General features: G+C 48.2%; 3 protein-coding genes across 3 annotated transcripts in view; 1 reads left to right on the top strand and 2 right to left on the bottom strand.

Annotated features, from left to right (window-relative positions):
• The first annotated feature begins 428 nt into the window (after positions 1 to 428).
• On the top strand, positions 429 to 7,197 carry LOC130405013 (endoplasmic reticulum lectin 1-like). Its single transcript, XM_056609968.1, has 14 exons — positions 429 to 754; positions 885 to 989; positions 1,340 to 1,420; positions 1,612 to 1,689; positions 1,817 to 1,862; positions 1,963 to 2,009; positions 2,136 to 2,359; positions 3,265 to 3,451; positions 4,283 to 4,444; positions 4,563 to 4,622; positions 5,085 to 5,209; positions 5,312 to 5,389; positions 5,588 to 5,663; positions 6,280 to 7,197. Exons 1-14 carry the CDS (start codon positions 614 to 616, stop codon positions 6,349 to 6,351), a joined length of 1,482 nt encoding a protein of 493 aa, XP_056465943.1. The 5' UTR covers positions 429 to 613; the 3' UTR covers positions 6,352 to 7,197.
• A 291-nt stretch (positions 7,198 to 7,488) lies between these two features.
• Positions 7,489 to 10,624, bottom strand: LOC130405011 (probable G-protein coupled receptor 75). Its single transcript, XM_056609966.1, has 2 exons — positions 10,299 to 10,624; positions 7,489 to 9,941 (listed from the first exon to the last, which is right to left on the bottom strand). The coding sequence occupies exon 2, from the start codon at positions 9,821 to 9,823 to the stop codon at positions 8,159 to 8,161; it is 1,665 nt and encodes a 554-aa protein (XP_056465941.1). The 5' UTR covers positions 9,824 to 9,941; positions 10,299 to 10,624; the 3' UTR covers positions 7,489 to 8,158.
• A 52-nt stretch (positions 10,625 to 10,676) lies between these two features.
• The window catches only part of LOC130405009 (proteasome activator complex subunit 4B-like), a 30,805-nt gene continuing 16,150 nt past the window's right edge, over positions 10,677 to 25,331 (bottom strand). Inside the window, 25 exon segments of the mRNA XM_056609965.1 lie at positions 10,677 to 12,116; positions 12,507 to 12,646; positions 13,385 to 13,518; positions 14,131 to 14,293; positions 15,411 to 15,566; positions 16,725 to 16,853; positions 17,464 to 17,549; positions 18,175 to 18,383; positions 18,731 to 18,862; positions 19,299 to 19,390; positions 19,485 to 19,589; positions 19,986 to 20,138; positions 20,773 to 20,898; positions 21,024 to 21,093; positions 21,255 to 21,408; positions 21,495 to 21,576; positions 22,351 to 22,480; positions 22,573 to 22,626; positions 22,848 to 22,984; positions 23,428 to 23,637; positions 24,388 to 24,519; positions 24,653 to 24,748; positions 24,858 to 24,920; positions 25,031 to 25,129; positions 25,255 to 25,310. Of these exon segments, the coding sequence (XP_056465940.1) occupies positions 12,512 to 12,646; positions 13,385 to 13,518; positions 14,131 to 14,293; positions 15,411 to 15,566; positions 16,725 to 16,853; positions 17,464 to 17,549; positions 18,175 to 18,383; positions 18,731 to 18,862; positions 19,299 to 19,390; positions 19,485 to 19,589; positions 19,986 to 20,138; positions 20,773 to 20,898; positions 21,024 to 21,093; positions 21,255 to 21,408; positions 21,495 to 21,576; positions 22,351 to 22,480; positions 22,573 to 22,626; positions 22,848 to 22,984; positions 23,428 to 23,637; positions 24,388 to 24,519; positions 24,653 to 24,748; positions 24,858 to 24,920; positions 25,031 to 25,129; positions 25,255 to 25,310 (2,903 nt within the window). The 3' untranslated portion in view covers positions 10,677 to 12,116; positions 12,507 to 12,511.

The raw sequence follows: 25,331 nt of genomic DNA, 5'->3' as shown, positions 1-25,331 counted from the left end.
ATATAATTTAAGCCACTGTCATTCTTAATGAAAAATGAGACTTTGGTCTGATAGTTATTACTCCATACTATTGTTAGACAACTAACAACGTAAATCAAGTGAGTCTAGAAACAGATGGTCTTATTTACTGATTAATGATTGAAAAAAGGGCTATATGAAGCATACATTTGTACACAAATAGTAAAACATATTTTTTGATAGAAACGGCCACAATTCAATGGATATAGGATAAGAGGCAGATGGAGCTGGTGATTGTGACAGAAGTTTTATTGTTGTTCTCACACCTGCCTTTCATCGATATTTTGATTGCAATTTTATATTACCATAATTAAATATATATCGTACCCCCCATCACCACTCGATGGTGCTGTTTTTACCAGTGGCAAAAGTAAACTGACGTGGCAGCGTAACACCTCACTTCCGCTATTTTGTAGTCTTGTTGACATCCTGGCTGACATCCGTGACACTACTCCGTATTCCCTGGGCGTATGTCAGCGGCGGATGATTCCGATTGTTAAACACTGTGTCTGTGTGAGTCGGTGCGTTGTGAGGTCGGGTGCATGCGGAGAAGGACGCTCGGCTTGTGAGGGTTTAGTGACGCTGCAGGGCGAGCATGGAGTCGCTGGTCCGGATGCTTCTCGGTGGGCTGCTGGTGGAGGTGTGCAGCGGGGTCTCAGCGAACCGAGGGGGATACCAAACGTTCACGGATGAGATCCCCTTCAAGATCTCTTGGCCTGGTTCCGAGTACACTCTGGTATGTACCGGATTTGCAATTATGTGTAAACGGCATAAGAACAGATCTACACTTGCAACATGTTAAGAGATGACATTTCCCCATGTCCACTTCCGACTAAGTATTGACAGCCACGTTTCCCTTATTCCAGCCCACATCAGGTGCACTCTACAATGAAGATGACTTTGTCATTATGACCACAACGGAGAAAGAGAAATATAAGTGTCTCCTGCCTTCCCTTGCATCGGGAGATGGGGTGAGTGTTGGCATTGGGATCGTGTATTGCAACCACTTAGAGGCCATTCCTTCCATGAAGTATGCCCGATTCATTTACATACAAGTCCTATCTGATTGTTTTTAATGTCGATCAATCCACCAATACTGAACCTCTGCGTACAGCTTGGGACATTCTCTTTGTACCTGCATGCCTTTGGTTTCCAGATAAGTCTCAAGCATTCAATCACTGAAGACACAGAATGTGTACGGTTCACTGATTGGGGTTGTGATGTTGATGTTAATGTCTGTTAGCGTGATGACAAATTAGCTTCGAGGTGCTACCGGCACACCACAACTATGGTCCTAAACAAAGTGATTATGGTGTTTTAGGATGACGATAAAATGTACAAGGGGCCTACACCTGGAGTCCTGCTAGAACCTCTCTTCAAGCAGAGCAGCTGCTCCTACAGAGTGAGTCACCTCTTCTGTGTCACCGTCGCTTTAATACTTTTGTACAAAAGAAGAAAAAGAACCAACCAGCATGTCCTCTTTTCAGTTGTCTATAGTTGTGTTGATATGATTGTATGTTGCATGCAAGTTAATGCAAACTTCTTTTTAAGGGAAATTGAAACAGTATTATGTTGTGTTGTGACCCATCTTAGATTGAGTCATACTGGACTTATGAAGTCTGCCACGGGAAACATGTAAGACAGTATCATGAGGAAAAGGAGACCGGGCAGGTTAGTTTTCTTTTGTGATTAAAGAAGAATTCATGATTACTGTGGCATTTGTCTTAGGTAACATATGGAATGACTTGATAAAGAGTAGGCCGATGTGGACTGAGAATTATTTACGTTTTTCTTTTAGAAAATCAGTGTTCAAGAGTACTTCTTGGGTATCATGACAGAGACGGGTGAGTTGAGTCCACATTGTGGATGTTCACTACATGAGTACCCATTGTTACATGCTAAAGTCTTTGTCATAAGTGGGTAAATCGATGCACTTGTTTGCAGAAAAAGGCAGCGAAGCAGAAGATGTCAGCGCTGAGAACGAGAAAGAGGTGCGTCCCTGAACCACTCGTCTGTGGTATCCTGTCCAATTTCAGTTCTGACGTGTGTTCTCAACAGATGTCTGAAACCCGTTTTCGCTCCACTGTTTTCTGCGTGTTGTTGTCGCGGCTGACTAGGTGCCCACCAGGAACATCGAGGGCCAGTTCACGCCCTACTACCCCGTGGGGATGGGCAACGGCACGCCGTGCGTGCTGAAGCAGAACCAGGCGCGGGCCACCTCCGTGATGTACGTGTGCCATCCCGAGGCGAAGCACGAGATCCTGTCCATCGCCGAGGTCACCACCTGCGAGTACGAGGTGGTGATCCTCACCCCGCTTCTGTGCAACCACCCCAAGTTCAGGTAGAGCTTCCCCCATGAACCCGCTGGTTTACCGGCTACAGTGTACCGCTTGGGATGCACCGACTTATCGGCCATGCATCGGTATCGGAAGACATATTGGCCGATATATTTAAGAATAAGACAAATAAGATAACGTTCATTAGGGGCGGTGTTTATGTGTTATGTTGCATCGATTTTGAAACGATTATTTTTCATTCATTGGTTATGTAAAAGAAGATTATATCAAAGCTATTTTCATTCATTTGTAAAATTGAATGTGTGCTCATTTAAAGATAGTGTGATGAAGGCCTGAAAGACTTTGAAACTGTTTTTCTTTAACAAACATTGTTTGTTCGCTATAAAAAATTAACATCTGTATCGGCCCAGAATTTCCCAAACGTACGCTATATGTAACAATTATATATATAATAGTAGATTCTTTATCTAAAGCGTCTCACAACAACACATTGTAATTTGCACACATTCATTGCGCATGCAATCTTCGCATGGGTGGGAATCGACCCCCTTAACCCTGGCAGAGTGAATCCTTTGCCTCTGCCAGTTAAGCTCGGCAGAACAACGTGTATGGTGATTGGTGAGCTATAAACACACTCAGCCATACGCTTGTCTTTGTCTCTCTAACCTGAAACAGAGAAATATGTTTATATGGCATTAATATAATTGTCATTTTAATACTGTTACATAATAATAATAATAACGTAATTTGGCATTATAAATATCCTCCAAAGCCTCTTACAATAGCGAGAGTGTACATTTTTGTTGTTGTTGCATGGATGCCCCAGTGGGTTTCCGGTGGTTTAACCGGTAAACAGTGTCACCGGCCAGTCATGGCGTTGGTATTAAACATGGCCGTGTGTTCCACCTCCTGAGCCTCCCTGACACTGACCCGCCCGCGCTCCCCGTAGGTTCAAGTCGTCGCCGGTGAACGCCATCCTGTGCCAGGCGCTGGCGGGCTCCCCGCTCCGCCCCCAGCAGCTCACCAAGCTGGACACGGCCCAGCAGGAGCAGCACAAGCCCCCCTTCTCCTCGGTGCTGGAGGCCCGCGAGGCCCGGGAGGTCCGCGAGGTCCAGGAGGTCCGGGAGGTCATCGAGGTGAGGGGGCTCGTCCTTGGGCCGAAAGAATCAGAATCAGAATCTCTTTATTGTCATTGCACAAAGTGCAACGAAATTGGGGTAGAGGCTCTCAAAATAATTGTTTTTAAAAACAAAAACTAAATGAGAAAAGGGTTATTTTTTAAAAATATATATAGAATGTTAAAGAACTCAAACAAATATATATCTTTTAAAATGTCAGCCAAGGAGACCGTAGTCGCATGGAAGACGTGACAACCGGAGTGGTTTTAATATTAATAGGAATTCAAACTCGAGGATAGTAGATGAACCTGGATTATGTAACTGTGGTGCATAATGCTCACCTCCAGAGATGCTATGTTCCAACACGGTTAGCTTACCGTTTAACTTGACGTTGGCACGCATCGCTGCCTCTGTGCTTTTTTGTTTCTTGAAAATGATCGGCACATTCCTGCTCAAACAGTAAATATTTCTATTTTATATTTGTTTAATGACTGATAGTACTTACGGCTCACTTTCTTTCGATTTTATATTTATAGCTTTACAATGCTTATTATTTGTTTTCACCGTGTGTGTGTGTGTGTGTGTGTGTGTGTGTGTGTGTGTGTGTGTGTGTGTGTGTGTGTGTGTGTGTGTGTGTGTGTGTGTGTGTGTGTGTGTGTGTGTGTGTGTGTGTGTGACAGACACACGTGTTATAAATTTGGATATTAAATTAATGTTGGCACCTCGGTTTGTGTGTGTGTGTGTGTGTGTGCGTGTACTTCTTGGTTATCATGACGGACACATGCTAAATTCCACATATGTGCTTCACTTACCTGGCGATTAACGTGAAGACTGTGACTCTGTTCCCAGGAGGACACGTCCCCAGTGAGGGAGGAGGCCTTCTCCTCCACCCACAAGCCCATCACGGTGGGGGGCTCGTCCCAGGTCACCGTGGGGAGCACCCACATCTCCCGACTGACCGACGACCAGCTCATCAGGGAGTTCCTGAGCGGCTCGTACTGCCTGCACGGGGTGAGGCCTGCCGAACACACGCACACACGCACACGCACACACACACACACACACACACACACACACACACACGTACACACGTCTCTGTCTTAACGGCCTTGCTTGTGTGTCCCTGTAGGGAGTGGGCTGGTGGAAGTATGAATTCTGTTACGGGAAACACGTGCATCAGTACCATGAGGTAAGTGGTCTCACCTAGCGGCCCGTCCAAGATGGCACCTCATTCCTCCTCAGGCCTTGTATGACACGGCCAGTAAACAGAGCCACTTCCACTCTTCTTAGGATCCCAAGTGCAAAACACTTAGGGGTATGATTCTCGCTTTGGGTGCGAGAGGTCCCGGGTTCAATTCCCGGACGAGCCCCCAATTATGGTACGACCGGCCTAGGGGTACCGGACATAACATAGAAACACCTTATTGGGTGTTTCTATGCGTGTCTTTCTGCCACCCGGAAGTTACTGCTAGGTCCCACGGGCATCGATAAACTTTCTAAACATCAAGGTGCATCCTGTCGAACATCCGGTTTGCACAACGGTCGATCACACCACCAGAGGCGTGTGGCGTCTCCCTTTGAGTGTTTGGAGTGGGACCAGTGTGCGTGGCGCTGCCTCGACCTGCATGTAGGATAACGCGTCTCCCACCAGGACAAGGAGCAGGGGAAGAACATCGTGGTGGTCGGGAGCTGGAACGCCGACGAGCATCTGGAGTGGGCCAAGAAGAACGTGGCGCGCTCCTACCAGCTGAAGGACGACGACCTGCAGAAAGTCAAGTAGGTGCTGGTTCCTCCCGCCGATGTGTGCCGATGTGTGTAGCGTTTCATTTCTTAATTGTGTATTGATTTGTTTGCGTGTGTGTGTGTTCACCACTGCAGGCTGGTGTCCCACTTCTATGGCCACGGGGATTTGTGCGACATGACGGGGAAACCAAGACAGGTCGTGGTCAAGCTCAAGTGAGTTTTCTGCCCTACTGTGTTTTATTTAATTAACGAATAGCTTATATGTATAACTTACACCATTGAAACAGAGGGGCTTGTCGCTTGAGAGCAAACCATCGGCGGTTCGCGTTCTTTCCGTCCCTGATGTTAAATGGAGAACGATAATGGAAGTTCTGTGGTTGAGTCTTAACACGCCTGCTTGTTTTGTGTCAGGTGCAAAGAGTCCGAGTCCCCCCACGCTGTCACAGTGTACATGCTGGAGCCCCAGACCTGCCAGTACATCCTGGGGGTAAGTCGTGAACAAAGCTATACCTAAATGTAAACAAACATGGAACCATAGGTGATGTGTTACCTTGAGCTAAACTAACCTCTTTCTTGTGATTGTGAGCTTACTAACTGCTTAAGAGTTCCATGTTTAATTATTTTATGTTTTTTGTTTGTTATTCGCTTCACTTTTAATCCTTTTATTCTGGCATGTTACATTATGTAATGTACCATGTAATCTCAATGTCAATCATCTGTCTATATGTTGTGTTGCTTTTATGCTTTTGTAAGTTCTATCTAACATCGACCTGCAAGGGACTACAGATGAAAAATATTTTTTTTAACTAAATCTGGTGCATTTATATGTCCGATGCAATGGCCATGTTGATTAATGTGCACTGTCCCTTTTTAAATAATTAAACAAAAATAATAATAATATTGCAACAACAAAGAAAGTAGTGTGTATATATAGATCGACAGATATATAGATAGATAGACAGAAATATATATGATAATAATAGATGGATATGTATACAGATAGATTATTTAGTTGTTGTTCCAGGGACATGGTCATATAGTTAAAGGTTTGTAGCATCTACACAAAGTATCTCCTAAGGGGTCCTGCCCTCTCTGTGCTCCAGGTGGAGTCCCCGGTCATATGCCGGATCCTGGACACCGCAGATGAGCACGGACATCTGTCCATCTCCGCCTGAGAGCCACACGGCCCAGACCGCTGCCCCCGGGCGGGGGGCTGCTGAAAGGGGAGAGCGGGGTCCTTCCTTAACACTGTCGGACGGTGGCGGAGGAAGGGAGACTGTGGAAATAGACACCAAGAACAGGGGGGGGCCGGAACACAACCTCCGGCAGACGGGGGGCTGAAACCCTGCCTCAATGTAAAACCAGGACCACTGTCCAAGCCGACCAAGAACAACCCCCCCCCCCCCCCCCCGGTCGGTGTCATGGGACTTGTTATTTTAAAGCCCAGGGCAGCGGCCAGGACAACGGCTGACTTTGGCCAAACCAGAACTCAAGATGGAGAAATATGAACAGTCTCCACAGGCAATGGACTTCATGCTGCTTCATATCTTTGCTTTCCTGTGCGGGGCCAGAGAACTCGAAAGACTGATGAGGATTATGTGTTATTATCTTCAGGAATTGCAACATCTTTTGCATTTTAGTTCTTGGTGTGTGGGTAATTAGAGTTCATTACATGCTTGTCTGTGTCACTTTACGGTTGTAGATTTAAAAAGCCAATATCTGAAATTTCTTTAACTGTGAGAATGGGTGCTATGCCATCTTAGTGGGTGAGTGTGTAACTTATAAGCTAGCTTGTGCTTTGAGTGTTTGATTTAAATGTCACTTCTGGTCAATTATATTTTCTTTTCTGCAAAAAAAAAGTTCAGATCAACAACAAATTATAGAGAAATGTCCTTTTAAAAAATGAATGATATTAAAATGAAGAAAGTGAAACCTCATGTGTCAACGTTACATTCCAGTTGGCAGTCAAATTTTAAATGAAAAACAAACCTTTAAAACGTTCCACCTAAATCCCAGTTGGCAGTAATTTGACTGACTTTCTTTTAAAGTGACTAAACTGGAACCGGTATCATTTGTATGTAATTTTTTTTATATCAAAGATCTCAGATGTAGCCATCTATGTAGCATCTACATTCCCAATATTCGGGTGCGATGACCATCTAGACCACCAGGGGGTACTACGGCTTATAACCTGTGGCCCATTATATGGCATGTCAATGTCATGGATGCATACGGTCTTTGAATCGACATCAACTAACGACTAAACCGCCCAAATAATTATCAATAATAATTCAAAACAATACGTCTCAAAATATTACAAGCAAACGCTGTCATCATAAGGCAGCACCGGCATGCAGAATGAAGACGTCTCCTGTAGATTAAACTGAAGCCTTAGAACACTATAGAGGTGGTCCCATCCGGCTGTGACCATTTGCAACATTTGAGTTAGAAAAACGTGTGCGCTTGACGACTACATTTTTAATGGGGATAAAATACAATGTACGGTATGAAAATATCAGGTAAATGACACTTTCAAGCAGACAGTCCAGGCTCTGTTCAAATCTCATTTGTGGGGGACGGAGCCTCAGAGAAGAACCACTAAGTGTAACAAACAGATGTTTGGTAATGAGGAATTAGATAACAATGGATTTGTTATAAACACTTGTAACTTGGTAGCAGTAATAATACTGGTAATCATCAGCAACGACATCGGAGTTCACACAATGACATCCATCGATTACTGTTATCTAACTCGTCATTTACTAAAAAAGTCCCAAGATATTCAGACGCAACATCTTAAACCTAGATAATTTTTTTCCCATTCAAATGAATTCACCATGTATTAATTCGTCACGTCCGAAAAAGGCCAATACTGACACAAAAAACTATAACCGTAAAGTGAGCGGATGTGACGCTCCAAAAACAAAGACCAGCGCGTCCCGGTAAGGCCGCGTTCCGTCAGCCTTGCGGTCTGTCGTCGCCTCAGACCGAGGGTATGGGGATCGGGTGCACGGAGGTGCTCTCAAAGTCCTGCAGGGCATCCTGGGGCGTGTGGTAGTGCATGGCCACGTAGGACTTAGCGAAGGCGAAGCTTTGGGAGCTCACGGGCTGCAGGCTGTTGGGGGAGCTGGGCCCGGCCGAGGGGCTGCTGTTGTAGATGCTGTAGTAGGGGTCGATGCGCGTGTTGATGGGCGTGGACGTGCTGGGGGGCCGGAGCTTGCGTCCCGCCGTGGGCCTGGGGCTGCCCGCGCAGTCCCTGGAGTTACTGGGCCCGCACGCCTGGTCGACCAGCCGCCGCAGGGGCTTGGGCGAGAGCACGTAGGCCGAGTTGGTCTCGTGGTGGGACGACTTGTTGCGGTTCACCTCCAGGCTGCCCTTGCCCATGGCGTGCAGCCGGGTCTTCTGCTTGCAGCACAGGAAGCCCAGCGCCGCCCACTGCAGGCAGCAGAGCACGCGGCGCCGCAGCCCGGCGCTGTTCCGCGAGTACACGAAGGGGTTGATGCCCGACTTGAGGAAGATGAGCACGAAGCTGCACAGTTCGAACTGGTAGTGGGCGAAGGTGCTCTCCGGCGAGAGCATGTCCTGCGCCAGGGACACGCCCATGGGCAGGCAGCACAGCAGCACGCAGAACACGATGACCACGCAGGTGATCACCGCCTTGGAGTCCTTGGCCGTGGCCAGGTTGACTGTGGACACCAGCTGGCAGCAGGTGGCGCCCTGGGCCGCCCCGCCGGGCACCACCGGCGGCGGGGCGGCGCGGTTGGCGTACGCGTGTGTCTGCACGTGCTGCAGCTTGTTGTACGTCTGGTTGCGGTAGAGCGACGGCGCGCACTGCATGCCCTCGAAGCCTGCCACCAGGAGGGTGGTGGGGGGCGCGGGGGGCTGCGGCGGCGGCGGCGGCGGGCGCGTGGCGTCGACCGTGATGACGGGACACTTGCGCACCTGCGCGTTCTTCCGCAGCGTCTGGGCGATCATCAGGTAGGACACCGACACCACGGCCACGCAGAAGGCAAAGTCCGCCATGTAGGCGTACAGCACCACGCGCGCCCGCGACCCCGAGAGGCCGAAGTGGGGCAGGCAGGGGCCGTCCTTGCGCGGGTAGGCGCGCATGGTCAGCAGGGCGGCCATGGTGAAGCTGGAGGTCCACAGCAGGGCGGTGAGGGCCAGGGTGCAGGGGAAGGAGGCCGTGCGGTTGGGCTGCTGGCCCAGCACCATGCGCAGGCGGTGCAGGGCGATCACCGCCACGGTCTCCAGGGACATGATGATGAAGCCCGAGCTGGTGAGGTGGAAGGCGAAGCAGAAGCTCTTGGAGACGCCGTCGCCGCCGCCCGCGTCCAGGAAGAGCACCAGGGCGAACATGGGGGCGGTCACGCAGCAGATAAACAGGTCGCAGAAGGACAGGTTCAGGATCATGAAGTCAAAGTTGGTGCGGAACTTGCGGAAGGCCGGGTCGAAGAAGGAGAGGAACACCACCAGGTTGCCGTAGGAGCCCAGGCAGAAGATGAGGATGAGGAGGAGCGAGCAGGAGGTCAGGGTGGCCGTGTGGACCACGGCCCATCCTGTGTGGGACTGGGGGCTCAGGGTGCCGTTGAAGCCCAGCTGCTGCAGTCCGTCCACCAGGTTCGATGGCTCGCCTGTGGCGTTCATTGTAGCAACAGCGGGTTGAAAAGGCTCACAGGCTCATTTTTCTTGAGCACGGGGAGAGTCACAAGAGGGGGACAGCGACCGACGACTCCTCCATGGCTGCTACCTAATTGGCAGAATGCTAGAAAAAAAGATAAAACACAAAGATTTGGTATTCTATCGACTCGAGCAATAGCCACACCGCGACGTATAGAATAGTAACGTTAGTGTAAAAACGGTGGCGCAACCAGTGTACTGTAGCCGATGGGGCTGTGACGTGATTTAACCAACATTGTACACACATAGATACATTTATACCGGCCACCCTTCGAATAGTATGCAGATGCTCTGCTTTATGTATGTGCAGGAGCATGACTTTAACGATTTCCAAAAGAAGGCCTTTTCAAGCTAACAGGATCGCTATTGTCCGCTCTAATTAAAAAACCTCCATCACTGGCAGCGCTTCCGAATGGGCATGTTAAAATAAAGCAGAACCTACCGCATTTAAATATCGTTGCGTATCCACCATCACCTTCCTCGATCAAATTAAAATCACATTTTGAGCTGGTCGATGGTGAATCTGCGTGCCTCGACATTAGAAAAATACGTATTTTCCGTGGGGCCACAAGAAAACAATGGCAATGAAGAAAAGAGCATCTAATGGACGTTTTTTTCCTTCACACGCTCTTTGCAGCGCACAGAGCTCAGAGGAGCGCACGCGAGTGCTCCTGACGTCACGTCCTTTCTCCGGGGCCGCGGCCATCGGACGTACAGGCGGGAGCGTGAAGTCACAGCCTACGCATCACACAGCCATGTACTGCATTCAAGTAGAGGCGCGCGTGCTGTCCGTCAAGCGCACCTGACGTACTACGTCATCAAAAGCCCTAATCATCAGAACATAATTTCTTTAATTTGATTCATAGGATTCAAGACTTAAATTGGCTGCAATCTTTTCTACGCTCTATGGGTGAAGCAGTCCGGTGAGATAAATGCCAGAACCAGGCTGAACAGAAGTTGACTACTAAAGTTGGAATATTATTCTACCACTATGGTCAAGTGTGGACCCATACGTTTACAGAATCCTGTTGTTTTTTTATGGTTTTGTTGGTCAATAACACCTTTAACATGATACCGGTATAGCATATTATTTCAGTTTTAATTAGTAAATTTAGTACATTACATACATTTAATACTTGATGCATAGTAGGCAACTCGATCAACGACTGTTTATGTAATTAAGATTAAAAATACAAAACTTCCAGGATTTAGTAAATCATTTTATTGCATTTTTTATTAAATATGCAAACAGACATCTAAAAAATAAAAAATAAAATGAACACTGCAGTTTTGGCACTACACTAAACATTAGTGAGGTACTAAAAAGCGTCAATTTGAGTGACTTCATTTGTCATGAAGAAAATAAAAGCGTACCAAAATAACGTTTATCTTGCTAGGTTATAGAAAAATAACAGATTATATGGAAATGGAGGGCTGTCATTTGAATCCGGTGTTGCGGTTGTTCGGTGTGGGTTGTGTTGAAAAAAAAAACAGAAAAGCTTCATCGCAAAAAACAAAGGTCCATCCATCATTTCAACGTAACCCTTCTGAAACAATAAATAAATAAATACGCTTATGCGTATGCTTGCTGAACATGCGTTGTATACATTTACGTGATGCATATAATCAAATGTCAATCAAACCGCCACACAAACATTGTGTATGTGTGTCCGTGTTGCAGTCTAAGACAGAAAAAGACTGCGTGCTATGGTCACTTGTAACGACTTCCCGACTGGAAGATGGTACAATTAGTCCTGTGGGGGACAATGTGTTGGCTCAGTGGTGGTACGCTTTCTAAATCATATAGTGGGACACACACAAAACATCAAACAAACAGACAAACACACAAACAGGCAAGCAGATGCACACGCAGGCACACACATACATACATACATACACACACACACACACATTCCCAAGCTAATCACAACCCCTCCCCCTCAATTAAAAAAACACAATAAACAAAAGCCTGTACAGTAACCTCTCGCCCTGCAGAGCAGACTTCCCTGCGATGATTCAACCTTAAATATTAAGTATAGTAGAAATGTAAATAAGAGCTAGATACATAAATACACACTTTCGTAAGCCAATCATGATTCTCCAAGGTAGAGCCTTCTGCAGTTCCGTCAGACTGTCACTCTTCTCCTCCTCGGGTCCGGGGTCATCTTGGACCAATGAAAACTCAAGAAATCCATTTAAAAAATAAGAAAAAGGGAGGCTCTATAGGCGGTTCCTCCTCCTTCATGAGCCGACATCATTTCTGTGGAGGGAAACCATCACGACCCATTCAGCATGATGTCCACGATGGTTGGGGTGTGTGTGTGTCTGTTAGTACTTAACTGTGTAGCAACTGCAGTAGCTGCTATCATTGCTGTAACACGGGGAATTGGTTAGCCTAGCGATTGTTGTACTTGCACTTGGTTCTATGAACATCCTTACTGTACCGACAGCGATATATTGATGCACTTCTTATGACAAATGTACTTATTGTAAGTCGCTTTGGATAAAAGGGTCTGCTAAATGCCCTAAGTGTGTGTGTGTGTGTGTGTGTGTGTGTGTGTGTGTGTGTGTGTGTGTGTGTGTGTGTGTGTGTGTGTGTGTGTGTGTGTGTGTGTGTGTGTGTGTGTGTGTGTGTGTGTGTGTGTCGGACCGTGTCTAGGCATAGTAGCAGGGGGACACCAGCAGGTCGGTCAGGACCACCAGCTGGTCGTCGGTGAACTGCTGCTTGTGCTCCTGCCAGTTGTCGTGGTGCGTTCGGCGGAAGTTGGACAGAGTCTTCTTCACCGTCATCTGGGAAACCCAAAAGCGCCTCAGTGTGAAGACAACCTCACTAGTGCAGACACGTGTTCATTCAAAACATGCGTGTTCACCGATTGACAGACACTCCACATCCACTCGTTAGTTACTTGTCTAAACGGGCCACAATCATTTCCTAAGTATTCTACTGCGCAGGTTCCATAAGACCACCTGGACATGTGTTGACCCCATGGGTGGGGTGGTGTGATGTGTGGATGTTTGTGATCATCATGGGTGGGGTGGTGTGTTGTGTTGATGTTTGTGATCATCATGGGTGGGGTGGTGTGTTGTGTTGATTTTTTTGTGATCATCATGGGTGGGGTGCTGTGTTGTGTTGATGTTTGTGATCATCATGGGTGGGGAGGTGTGTTGTGTTGATTTTTTTGTGATCATCATGGGTGGGGTGCTGTGTTGTGTTGATGTTTGTGATCATCATGGGTGGGGTGCTGTGTTGTGTTGATGTTTGTGATCATCATGGTTGTGTTGGTGTGTGCGTGTGTGTTTGTGATCATCATGGGTGGGGGTGTGGGTTGTGTTGATGTTTGTGATCATCATGGTTGTGTTGGTGTGTGCGTGTGTGTTTGTGATCATCATGGGTGTGTTGTGTTGATGTTTGTGATCATCATGGTTGTATTGGTGTGTGCGTGTGCGTTTGTGATCATCATGGTTGTGTTGGTGTGTGCGTGTGTGTGTGTTTGTGACCGTAGTGGGTGTGTGGGTGCGTGCGTGTACCTCGATGGGCTGTGTGTCGTTGAGGTGGGCGCTCAGGTCCATCAGCAGCTGGGGCATCCAGGTGGGCACGTCGTAGGGGCTGGACAGGATGCAGGCGCTCAGGCCCAGGACGCCCGCGTGGCGACGCATCAGATCTGCCCCGGGACGGAGAGGAGAGGCGTTCACAACCAGAGGGAACTGGATCTATCCAGCTAGATCTATCCATCTATATCTATCCACCGCTATATATCCATCCAACTATATCTATCCACCTATATCTATCCATCTATCCACCTATATCTATCCACCTATATCTATCCACCTATCTCTATCCACCTATATCTATCCACCGCTATATATCCATCCAACTATATCTATCCACCTATATCTATCCACCTATATCTATCCACCTATATCTATCCACCTATATCTATCCACCTATATCTATCCACCTATATCTATCCACCTATATCTATCCATCCATCCACCTTTATAGTTATGAATACTATTAATTCCAAACTGTACTTTTGCTTTCATATTTTCAGTTTTTTTCTATATAATTATAATAATTCATCTTCAGCGGAGCAAAGGCAACAGAAACAATTTCACTAAGGATAATAACATGTATGCATATAAATATAAAAATCCAATATGTGAACATAAATGGTCATGACCATGCATTGTAAGTATTATGTTACAATAAACGGTTCAACATTATGTTGCATTGCCACTAAGCTCTACAAGTGTCTTTAAGGAAGCCGTCTTGCCAGCGGAGGGGACGGTGTCCACGGCCGAGCCCAGGGCCCTCGTCTTCTTCTTGGGCAGGCTGGTCTGGCAGAGAGCCTCAAAGTGGGCCTGCATGGGGGCGTCCATGGACAGAAAGTTGCACTGCAGGAAGCCGCTGAGCGTGGTGGCGGCCATTTCCCGTACCTGCCAAACACAGGCTCTCGTTACGTGGATGGCAATTATGCGTCACCATGTTGCCACATATCAAAAGGGATCAGGCCAACAGTCCTGGATCTGGTTTGCAAGGCAGAGGAGTTGCTTCAGCCCCCCTCCCCATTGGTACAACCTTAGGAGGACCTTCCCTAACACGATCCACCACACGGTCACTGATGGTGGAAGTGCACACGGCTACGTTGGGTCTTCCTACTGCTGAAGGTGGGCCGTGATACATCAAAATGTAGACTCAGACGGGCTGGGTGCTTCGAGGAGAAGACGGCTTTGGTGGGGGTCTGGAAGGGAGGAAATTCACTTGGCCAGATGTATGCTCGTCGGCCTTAACGCTAATCCGATCCACTAATCAAGTGTACTCCCGGAGGCATCGCGGGGTGACGTCCCGTGTGGTACAGTGGACGCATCGGGCACCGTTAGAGAGTAGGAACAAAGCTACCTGTGAAAACCAAGCACACTCCCCCTTCTCTTCACACACACTTTCCTTCTCTCTCTCTAATCCTCCTTGAATCCGTCGCCATAGCAACAGATTACTGCAGCCCGTGGTTTCCATGGCGACGGCCAGAGGGCTGGAGGAGTATGGCGGGAGAGGGGGGGATGGAGAGCCAGAAGGAATCATTACAGTGGAGCTGAAAGACAGCGTCTGAGGGGGGGGGGGGGGGGGCCTGCTAGGGCACACAAACCTGCACCCCAGTAATTATAGAGTCCCCCCGTCGTCACATCCAGCGTCTCCCCGTCTCTGATCCCCCACATACGGCACCCTCTGCGTAACGCAGACCCCTTTGTCTAACACGGCGTGGTGGCCCCGGATTGATCCGCTGATCGGCCATAGTGGGGTAAGGCCGTGTCCTGTTATAACAGTTTAAAACTAGGATCAACGACTATTTGAGGACTAAATGCACGTGTGCTGATATTGAACGTTGCTGGTGATCATGTTGAGATGATGTTAGATTGCCAATTTTCTTTTTGTTTTATGTTTGTTTTATACTGAATCTCAATGGGATTATTCCTGGTAAAATAAAAAAATCGAATGCTTTTCGTGTGCGTTTCTTGTTTGGTGAAGTGTGTGTGTGTGCGTGCGTTGTGTGTTCACCTCCAGCTGCTCGTCCTCCAGCAGGCTGACCACCAGCGCCCGGACCTGGTCCACCGAGCCCTGGTCGCTCATGAAGGTGAACAGGTTGTAGAAGACCATGATCTGCAGGTACGTGAGCACAGTGTAGCGGGCGTGCCAGGAGCTGCTGCCGGCGATCTGCCAACGCAGAGAGAGAGAGGGAGGGGGAGAGAGAGAGAGAGAGAGAGAGAGAGAGAGAGAGACAGAGAGAGAGAGAGAGAGAGAGAGAGAGAGAGAGAGAGAGAGAGAGAGAGAGAGAGAGAGAGAGAGAGAGAGAGACAGAGAGACAGAGAGGAGAAAGAGACAGAGAGAGACAGAGAGACAGAGAGACAGAGAGAGCGAGAGAGAGAGCGAGAGAGAGAGAGAACACGAGAGAGAGAGAGAGAGAGAGAGAGAGAGAGAGAGAGAGAGAGAGAGAGACCTGCGTCAGAGGTGATGCTCGCTGGCTGTCGCTCCAATCGGAGGGCAGTAGGACGAGATGGACGTGCCTTGCCCTGGATGACTAATAACCAAACCAGCCCTCACCCCCCATGCCCTCATCAACTGTACACATATAACTGTAGAGAGCGGCGGACGCCTAATCAGCATTCATGAGCAGAATACAAGGCACTTCATTAAAAGGCCCTTTTACCAAAACACAAAGCCTTGCGCTGTGTGGGTGGCATTCAAGTGGCCCGCTTGCTGATGCTGCATTGTTGGCACGCACAGCTCTCATTCAGCATTAATTAATGCTCCTAATGACACTATTAGCCGTGCAGCATAGTACACACACACACACACACACACACACACACACACACACACACACACACACACACACACACACACACACACACACACACACACACACACACACACACACACACACACACACACACACACACACACTCCAGACATCACATCCGGCGGGCGTCGTCATACGGGGTACCGCAACACTTTACGACAAACAAAACGGCGGTTATAACGCTGTGCATAAACATCTGAAAACACTGAGGCCGATGGCTCATTGAACAACTTTCCAACAAGAGGTGATATCTATGCAACACACAGCAATGCAATCATTACACTAACAAGAACAATAAATAATATCATCAATTGAACAAGGATGTTACGTATTTATCTCGACGGGGAACACACGTGACGTAGCATCCTGCCTCCATACACGTTAGGACTTGCAGCGTGACTGGAGGATTGCAAAGAGGGGGGGACTACAGTGTGCCAGTGTGAAACAAGGGGCCAGCGGGCCAACGGCGGGGGGGGGGGGGTAAGGAGAAGGGAGGCGCGTGGATGACTCACCCCCTGCAGAACCCGGAGCACCAGGGGGATCTGCTCGGCGTAGAGGAGGCCCTGGGACATCAGCGACAGGCAGGTCTTGGCGTCTCTCTTCAGCTCGTCGTAGCTGTCGTCGTTCTCCACGGGGGCGATCTGGAGCACGGGGGGGCAGAGGGGGTCAAAGGCATCGTTTTAAAACTGAAAGGATTAGAAAATGATTCCCATACCGCTCATACAGGGTGATACACGGGAGTGGGTCCGTTTGTCGAAGACATTACACAAAGGATAAATATCTGAAGACCGTCAAATTAGTGACGCCGAAGAACACGCTGCTTTCAAAGCTAGTCTGATGTTTTTAATGGCGTAATCCGTCGTGTTGCTTTAATGTGCTGGGAGGTCTCCTAGGTGCGTTTAGTCCCACGAGCTGCTCGATACCCCTCTGAACCGCCACTGAGGGAACACCTGTTTACTGCAGCAGACCTGCTGCCCTCAGCGCTACCAGAGCACAGCGAGTACAGCGGAGACCTCGACCCCGGTTTGTTTACAACACCGCTTAAGAATGTGCTTCGTCTCGGCCTTTTGTGGTCAGAAATCAATGAAGGCCGCTTTAATGAGACTATAAATCTGGATTAAAGCCGGATTACCAGCTAGCATTTGTGAGCGATGCAGCTAAACCGCTACTCTGACTTTAAATGGATTAAAAACCTGACGGGGGGGTGGGGGGTATGGGTATGGGGGTGGGGGGGGGGGGGTGGGGGGTTACCTTGAAGAGCAAGGGGAGAAGCTGCAGCTGCTCTGGGACAGCGGTGGAGAAGGAGCGACCCGCGCTGGCAATCAGCCACTTGAGCACTGCGATACACACAGGAATGAATGAATGAATGAATGAATGCATTTTATTGGTCGTAACCAAAGGGGAGGGGCAGAAGCTTCATCTTATATCAAGCTCTCCCTTTTCACATTTTTAAGAGTTACAAACAAATGTCATACATACAGTGTGTTTGCATATACACTTACACCATACACATACATACATACATACATACATACATACATACATACACACCTACAAATACCCATAAGGGTCAAGATATTATCCAACATAAGATGGATAATATCCTTAATAATGATGAGAACGATAATGAGAATGATAATGAGAATAACGATGTTCATCATCATCACCATTATCAACGTTCTCATCGAGTGATACTACTCAACGTCTGTACATTAGTACGGACGTTGATCGGTTGGATATCTTTTTAAGTTCCCTATGTTCTGTATTATTCACTAAACAAGCAATAAACCATACTATAGTATGACCAACACAACATTGGAAGCAGTCAACATATACACTGCTCTTTCCGTCAGGTCAGGCCTATCTGATGAGATGAATTGATGCATGATTTGATATTATAACATCTTTAATTAACCAACACTATCCCTACTTCCTAACCCTGGGGGGGGGGGGGGTCCTCACCTGTCTTGAGCAGCTTGATGGCCTGCGTGCGCTCGTCCGGCTCGCCCACCTCGTTCTCCTCCATGACGTGGTTCTGGATCTCCTCGTCGCCCTCCATCAGAGGCTTGAGGCGCGCCACCACCCGCTGGGTGAAGTCGGCGATGCGCGGTGAGCTGGTGGGCTGCGTGTAGGGCAGGTTGACGTCGATCATGAAGATGTACGTCAGCACGCTGGAGGGAAGGAGGACAAAGTAAATACAGCGATATATACAATTCAAATATCAAATTTCAAATTATTTTGGAAATTCAATAATTCCCATTCAAAATGGCAGAACGTTCTTCAATCAAATTTCAGGTAGATTAAAGTAATTTTATCAAAACTTTTTTATTTACACTTGATTTTGTGCTTTTAATAAAATCTAATGATTTTGAAATTCTAACTGAATATTTAATTTAAATTAATTCTAAATTCAGTCCCGTTATTTTCAAATTCATTTTTCTTTAACATTGTGCTTAACTCATTTGTAACGATTGTAACACACAAATCAACCTAGATGAAGGCTAGAGTGGGCCGTTACCTGCCGATGCGCTCGCGGACGTTCTTGTACACCTGGGTGAGCTTGGGCTCCAGGTACTGCAGCAGCCGGTGCAGCAGCTCTGGGACCCGCCACTCCTGCTGGGCCAGGCCTCCCTGCAGCACGTACAGACGGCTGGGGGGGGGGAGAGACTGCCATTAAACCCGGACAAACACACCCAACACCTGACTGGGGTGGTGCCGGGTAGGGCTGGGTGATTAATCCAATTTCGATTTTAGCGTCAAACTATCACAAAAATAACATTATCGAGTTTTCGATTCACTTTTTTTTAATTTTTTTTAATGTTTTATAGAAAGTGCAGAACAGCTGGATACATATCTGTACATTATTTTAGATTTGAACATTTTCTTTTGGACCATTTAAAAGTTCTTACAAAGTGTTTTCAAGAGAGACATCCTGAATAAATACATCATGTTTTAAAACCCAAAAAATAATCGTTTGAATAATCGTGATTTCAATATTGACATAAATAATCGTGATTATGATTCGTTCCATAATGGAGCAGCCCCAGTGGTCGGGCCAGTGATGGTGATGGTGCCAGACTACTCACCAGGCGTCCACAAAGGACCCCCCCTCTCCGTTCACGGGGGACTCCATCAGCATCTCAAACAGCCAGTGCAGCTTGCGTGGATCTCTGCTCTCCTGTGGACGACCCGGAGAACATGATCAGGGTTGATGGCGCTGGATGAGGGATGATATTGACATGATGGTGGTGGGGGGGGGGGGCAGGGCTTACACATGCGGTGGCGATGCAGGTTCCCCAGTCTGCGTACGTCTCGATGGTGATGTTGGTCAGAGCCGTGCGGAGCAGCGGACACAGCACCTCCCAGAGGCCCTCCACCTGGGGGGGGAGAGCAGAGCGACACTTAGTCAACGACCGGATGATACATCCACAGGTTTGAATACACAAATAACCAGGAAGTCCGCCGTACAGCCATGACCTCTCACTGTTGATACATCTTAAAATGTACTTTTCTATTTTTATTTATTTGATTTAAAATTGTTATATCAAATATGCAAGAAACATGTTATCAAATGACAGAAGCAAGGCTCTATTTTTCTTTTTTCTTAACACGTTTGAGAAGGAGTGGGAAGAAGTATACACTCGTTTAATCCCACCCCTTACTTTAAAGCCGTGCAGCGAGACATGGGCGCACAGTGGCCTGATTCCAGAACGACATTATAGGCGATCGATAATACATGAGAATAATACACTGAGAGACTTCCAGGGGGGTACCTTGACGTAGCTCCAGTGCTTGCAGCCCCGGATGAGGCCGGAGATGATCTCGGCCACGCAGCGCTGCTTGCTCTCGTGGGAGTCGGCCACCAGCCGCTGCAGGTGGGGCCGCAGCACCGGCACGAAGGCGTCGCTGAAGTTCCTGAACAGGCCCTGAGGGAGACGGCAGCCCGGGGTCAGGAGAGGGGTGGGGTGTGGGGGGGGCTCGGCGGCTAGACCCCCCGAGGTTGACCGTGTGGAGGGTATGGCTTGTGACGACTTAGGTTCGATTCCCGTCACCGATAACGCTGACGGCGCGTGTTATTCCTAGAGATGCACCAAGTGCAATCTTCTTGGACGATTACGCTTTGTGATTCTTTTTAAAGATGACTTTCTGATTTCGATTTTCTCTTAATGGACAGCCTCTGTCTCAACATTTTTGGAACTTTTCTTTCATGGAAAATGATACGACTTAAAACAAATCTCAAAATAAAAATGCACATTTTATACAAATAAAACCCAACTGAAAATAATTTGCATTACAGGCCCCTCTGACATGTTTTACCCTCCCGACAGAAAACAGGTGCAATAGATCTATGCAACACTCTTAAATGAATATAGTCATTCCAGGTAATCCATGGAGCCAAGCCCAATGTAATAAAGATTTAGCCATAGATAGTGCCATCTGGTGGTGAAACAAATGACTTTACCCTTGAAAATGGAGAGAATGGGCTTCACCCTGCATCTTTTTAATTAGTTCAAGGTCCACACAAAAAAAGAAGCATAGTTTTACAAAGTGGGGCCTCACCTTAAAGAGGCAGAACCTGCGGGGGCTGAACTTGTCCTTGCCCTTGCGGTCCTCCAGAGAGAGGAACTCTATCAGCTGGGCGATGAACACCGGGTCTGAGAAGTGGTCGAAGATGATCTGCTCCCGCTGTCATGAGAGAGAGAGAACAGAAGGACGTGACCGTCGGTGAAGGGGGGAGGATGTTTTATGTTGAAAAAGACGGTAACATTAAGCATGCATGTGGGATTCATCATCTAGCACACGCCTCCAACCTCGTTCATCTCCTCTCTGGTCAGGTTCTGCTTTGGCTGTTCCTCAGGTGGGGCGTACGACATTAGCTTTCTATACAATGGGTAAACAAAGATAATGTTAGAATGACACACACACTTACTTATGGCAGTCCATCGATTTCGATGAGGACGTTGCCCCAAATTATGGACATTTATCGTGCACACACACACACACACACACACACACACACACACACACACACACACACACACCTGGGCCAGCTGTAGTAGCCCCAGTGCGTCTTCTCCACGAACACACAGCTCTCCCAGTCCTGCTGGGTCTGTGGCAGGCTGTCTTTGTGGTACTGGAGCCACTGGTTGTCCGGTCGGTCCCCAGCGGCCAGACCGCTCGGCAGCTTCCCCCCGCCTGGGGTAGGGAGGTGGGCAGAGAGGGGACGTCAGACACGCACCCGAGCTGACGGCGGTCATTCGTTAAGTGTGACTCCTGCTTACAGAGCTCCAGGGGGTCGACCGGCACTTTTTTATGGGGTCTCTTCAGTTGCTTCATGATCCCTGCCACGGCCGATATCGCCACCTGGTGGAGGGAAAGGGAACAGCTCAAACAGAACGTCTCTAGAGAAATAGGATGAAGGGGATCTCCAGAGTGTCTGAAGAATAGTGTGTGGTCTGGGGTGGTTAACTAGATAGATAGGATGCTAGTTTATAACTACTTTTATATTGTGCTCGATTTTTATATCTGGTAAGTAGGTCACTGTGAATTATTGTTTAAAATATTATTGTTTTTTGAGTTACTTACATTTTATATCTTATTGTTTTATAGGATACAGAAAAGTTATATTTATAAATTTGTAGCAGCTTAAACGAGTAGTTTGAACTTTTCAAACTTAAATATGTGAAAGCTCGGTTAGAACTGCCATTCCCTCTCGCTGTACTCTGAGCAATGACAATAAAAAGGAATCCTATTCTCCACTATAAAGGACGCATTGCATCACACCAGGTGTGGTGCCCATCGCCACGGTTTCGTCTCGTCATGTGTTCACCATGCATCTAGCCTGGCTACTACCAAGCTCCATGGTAGATTGAGCTTGGTCTGGGGAGGCTGTTGTTATTTTCTTCAGCACAGGAGGCGTGATCAACGGGCCTATTTCAACTGACTCTGTACGCGATTGGCTGCTTGCCGTCGCTTCCCTGTCGTTGTTGTGTTAAACCAGCCAATAGCGCGCCAGGGGGAAAAGCCCAGCTTGGTGATTGGCTCCCGCGAAAACGTATCGGAATCAGAAAGAAATGTATCGCTCTTCCCCAGACCCTTCGGGGGGGGGGGGGGGGCGCCCAGTCTACCGTTCATCACCTTGCGGACCAGCAGGGAGTCGTGGTTGAGGCTCTTGACGAAGAAGAGCACGGCGGGAGCGGGCAGCGGCAGGTCGTCCCTCAGGAGCAGCGAGAGGAAGCCGATGGCGATGTGCTCAAACTTCCACGGCCTGGTGGAGAGCCACAAGCTGTGTTAGCGCACGCAAGCTCAAGACACATCCTGTCGTGTGGGTAGCATCGCACAGGGATTCATTCCACTCACATGTCTCTGTTGCTGATGCCGTCCAGCAGATCAGCGACTAGCCTTTCATATTTCCTAGAAAAAGAGAAAGCGTTGCTGGATGTTTGTTTCGGAGAGTACACGTCATGCAGACAGGGGGAGGCATTGTACTCATGAGGGCATGGCTACGACCAAACCATTACAATTAAGCACTAGCCTGCGCCGTTTAAGCACAGATTAACTCCAGGGAACAGATACAGACGGATGACTTCAAGGATGGAGCCCGGAGGGGCGATGCGGTCTAACGATGCCCTCACCCCTCTGAGTCAGTGTTCTTGTTCTGCTGCGTCTTCCGTCCCACGGCCAACTCCTCCTCTGTGGGCACCGGCTGGGGAGGGACAGGCTTCCCGGCCACCATCAGTCTACTAGCCACCGCGATGCACGCCTCGGGAACCTAAGGCGAGACAGCAACACATCACAATTTCACATTAGAAATATTCCCTCACTTCTGTTTACATTTCCTCAATTGATTCCATGAGACATCTTGGTTCTAAAGACAGACTTGAGAATAGGTCCGCAAGTCGGGGGCTAGAATAGGATCGTCTTTATTGTCCCCGAGGCGCAATTTTGTTTGCAAACAGTAGTCGACACGGCCAATACATGTCATAAAATAAAATAAAAAAAAATATATATGGAATGAGATATAAAGGGTTCATCAGTTCTTGTTAAAGTGTGTGTGCTATAGCAGCTAGGCCTACAGCTTGTTTAAAAACCCAACAGCTAAAGGAACGAATTATCTCAGATAACTATTTGATTTGGCCCACCTATGGAAAGTGTACTGCATGGCACTGGGCAATTTGGGGGCTCTCTCTCTCTCTCTCTCTCTCGCACGCTTACCGAGAAGTCGATGCCGATGGTCTCGTACTGCCGGTGGATCTTGTCTGCCAGGTCGTCAAACAGGCGGACGATGGAGGGCTTCTCCAGGGACATGGCGGAGCTGAGCCCCGAGTGCACGATGGCCGGCCACGTCAGGGTGATGCAGTCCCAGTCGTGCAGGTTGGCGAGGCACACGCCGCTGTGGTTCCCCAGGAGACAGTACAAGGCGCCCTGCGGACAGAGGCACGCGCACGGGGGGTCAGTTGAACAGCCGAGATGGGAACACATCCATTACCTAGCTGTAAGCTTCCCTTGCCGAGAATGAATTTGCCATCAGTTGCATACAAGATAGTTATTATAGTATAATGATTAGTGATCGAACAATATATCGGCCGGCCGATATTTGCGTTTTTTACGTGTAACGGCATCCGCAGATACCGAAGAAAATCGGTATCGGCGGTAGGGCTTTGACTTTTTGCCAAAAAAATAATATTCGAAGTTTGTTTGTTTATTAATATTGATATTTGAATATGTTCGAATATTTATTAATAATATTTTGCCCATTAAATGCCTGGAATACCTGGATTGGGCTTCGCGAGGTTTGTTTACCGACGTTGCTATGGTTACCGGTCTTGCGATTTTTTTTTTGATACTCAAATTATATTCCAATAATGAAGTTCGGAGTCAAAGCCCTAATCGGCGGCTTGTCGGTCATCGGCTAAGGCTGATGAAAAAAATCGGTATCAGTCCTAAAAAAATCGATATGGGTCTATCCCTAATAATGATGTCTGACCCGCACAAGTCATTAAGAAAAGAAAGGGCCAATAAGAGAAGTGGCAGGGATGTAAACTGAGGCGAGAGCATTGATTGATAGAAATAATCCCACGTCTCAACAGACCCTACGCAGTTTGAACCGAGTCTGACCGCGGATTCGATTGTTATTATTTGGCATTTCTCTCATTCCTCCTCAGCGGTACATACTTTGAATTGCTGCTGCGTGACGTCTCTGCGGTTGGGTTTGAGGAACTCCAGCACGTGGGGGATGAGGTCTCGGCAGCAGAAGTTGTAGGTTCCCAGCGCGGTGAAGAAAACCCCCTGGGCCCGACTCCGCACCTGGCAGGAGGAACGGCCGGCAGCCCAAGGTCAACACGTCAGTCAGAGCCGGCAGGGGCTTGGCACTAAGTGCTAACCCCCTGTGGAGTCGCAGAGTGTGTTACGAAAACACACCGCCGCGTTGACGCCTCACCTGGCTGTACGTGCTGGTGGAAAGTCTCAGCAGATCCTTCATGAGGTCCTGGTGAACGCTCCTGTACTGGCAGCCTTCCATCGTCAGCTTACGTAGCTGCAAAGTGACGGCCGAGAGAATGCAATGTTTACGTATGTGGGGGGGAAGGGGGGGGAGCATGACTCATTTGTGGCGTTACCCGTCGCCCCACGGGGAGCTTATGTACCTCGTGTTGGAGCATGACTCTGTCTATGAGCAAGGCCCTGATGTGTTGCTTTCTGCCGTGAAGCTGAGAAGGAAAAATGGTACATCATTAAATTGACACGCTTCGTTATTTATAATTGACACGCTTCTGCGGTTGCACGCAGACGTCAGGATGCCTCGAAGAAACTCACTCACCCTGTTCTCCATCGATTTCTTCACCAGGTTGAACCTCTTCCAGCGGGAGTCAAACTCGTGCTTGTGGGAGCCTTTGAAGTGCAACAGGTCACTGATGATCTGTGCAAAGACGCAGATGTAAGAGAGGTCACCGTACAGCAGCACGAGAATCGTTTCATGTTCACGGTCTCGGCCCCTTCTCTTTACAAAGGATGTCAACAGCCCGCTCTTCAATCCTGCTTTACCTTGATTATGGAGAACAGGGACTTGGTGTCGTCCTCAGAGTGCTCCAGGATGTAGTCTGAAACAAACAGGGGAAGAG

This window comes from Gadus chalcogrammus, chromosome 15 (genome assembly GCF_026213295.1).
Source record: "Gadus chalcogrammus isolate NIFS_2021 chromosome 15, NIFS_Gcha_1.0, whole genome shotgun sequence".
Classification (NCBI taxonomy): domain Eukaryota; kingdom Metazoa; phylum Chordata; class Actinopteri; order Gadiformes; family Gadidae; genus Gadus; species Gadus chalcogrammus.
This window is presented reverse-complemented; position numbering and strand designations above follow the sequence as displayed.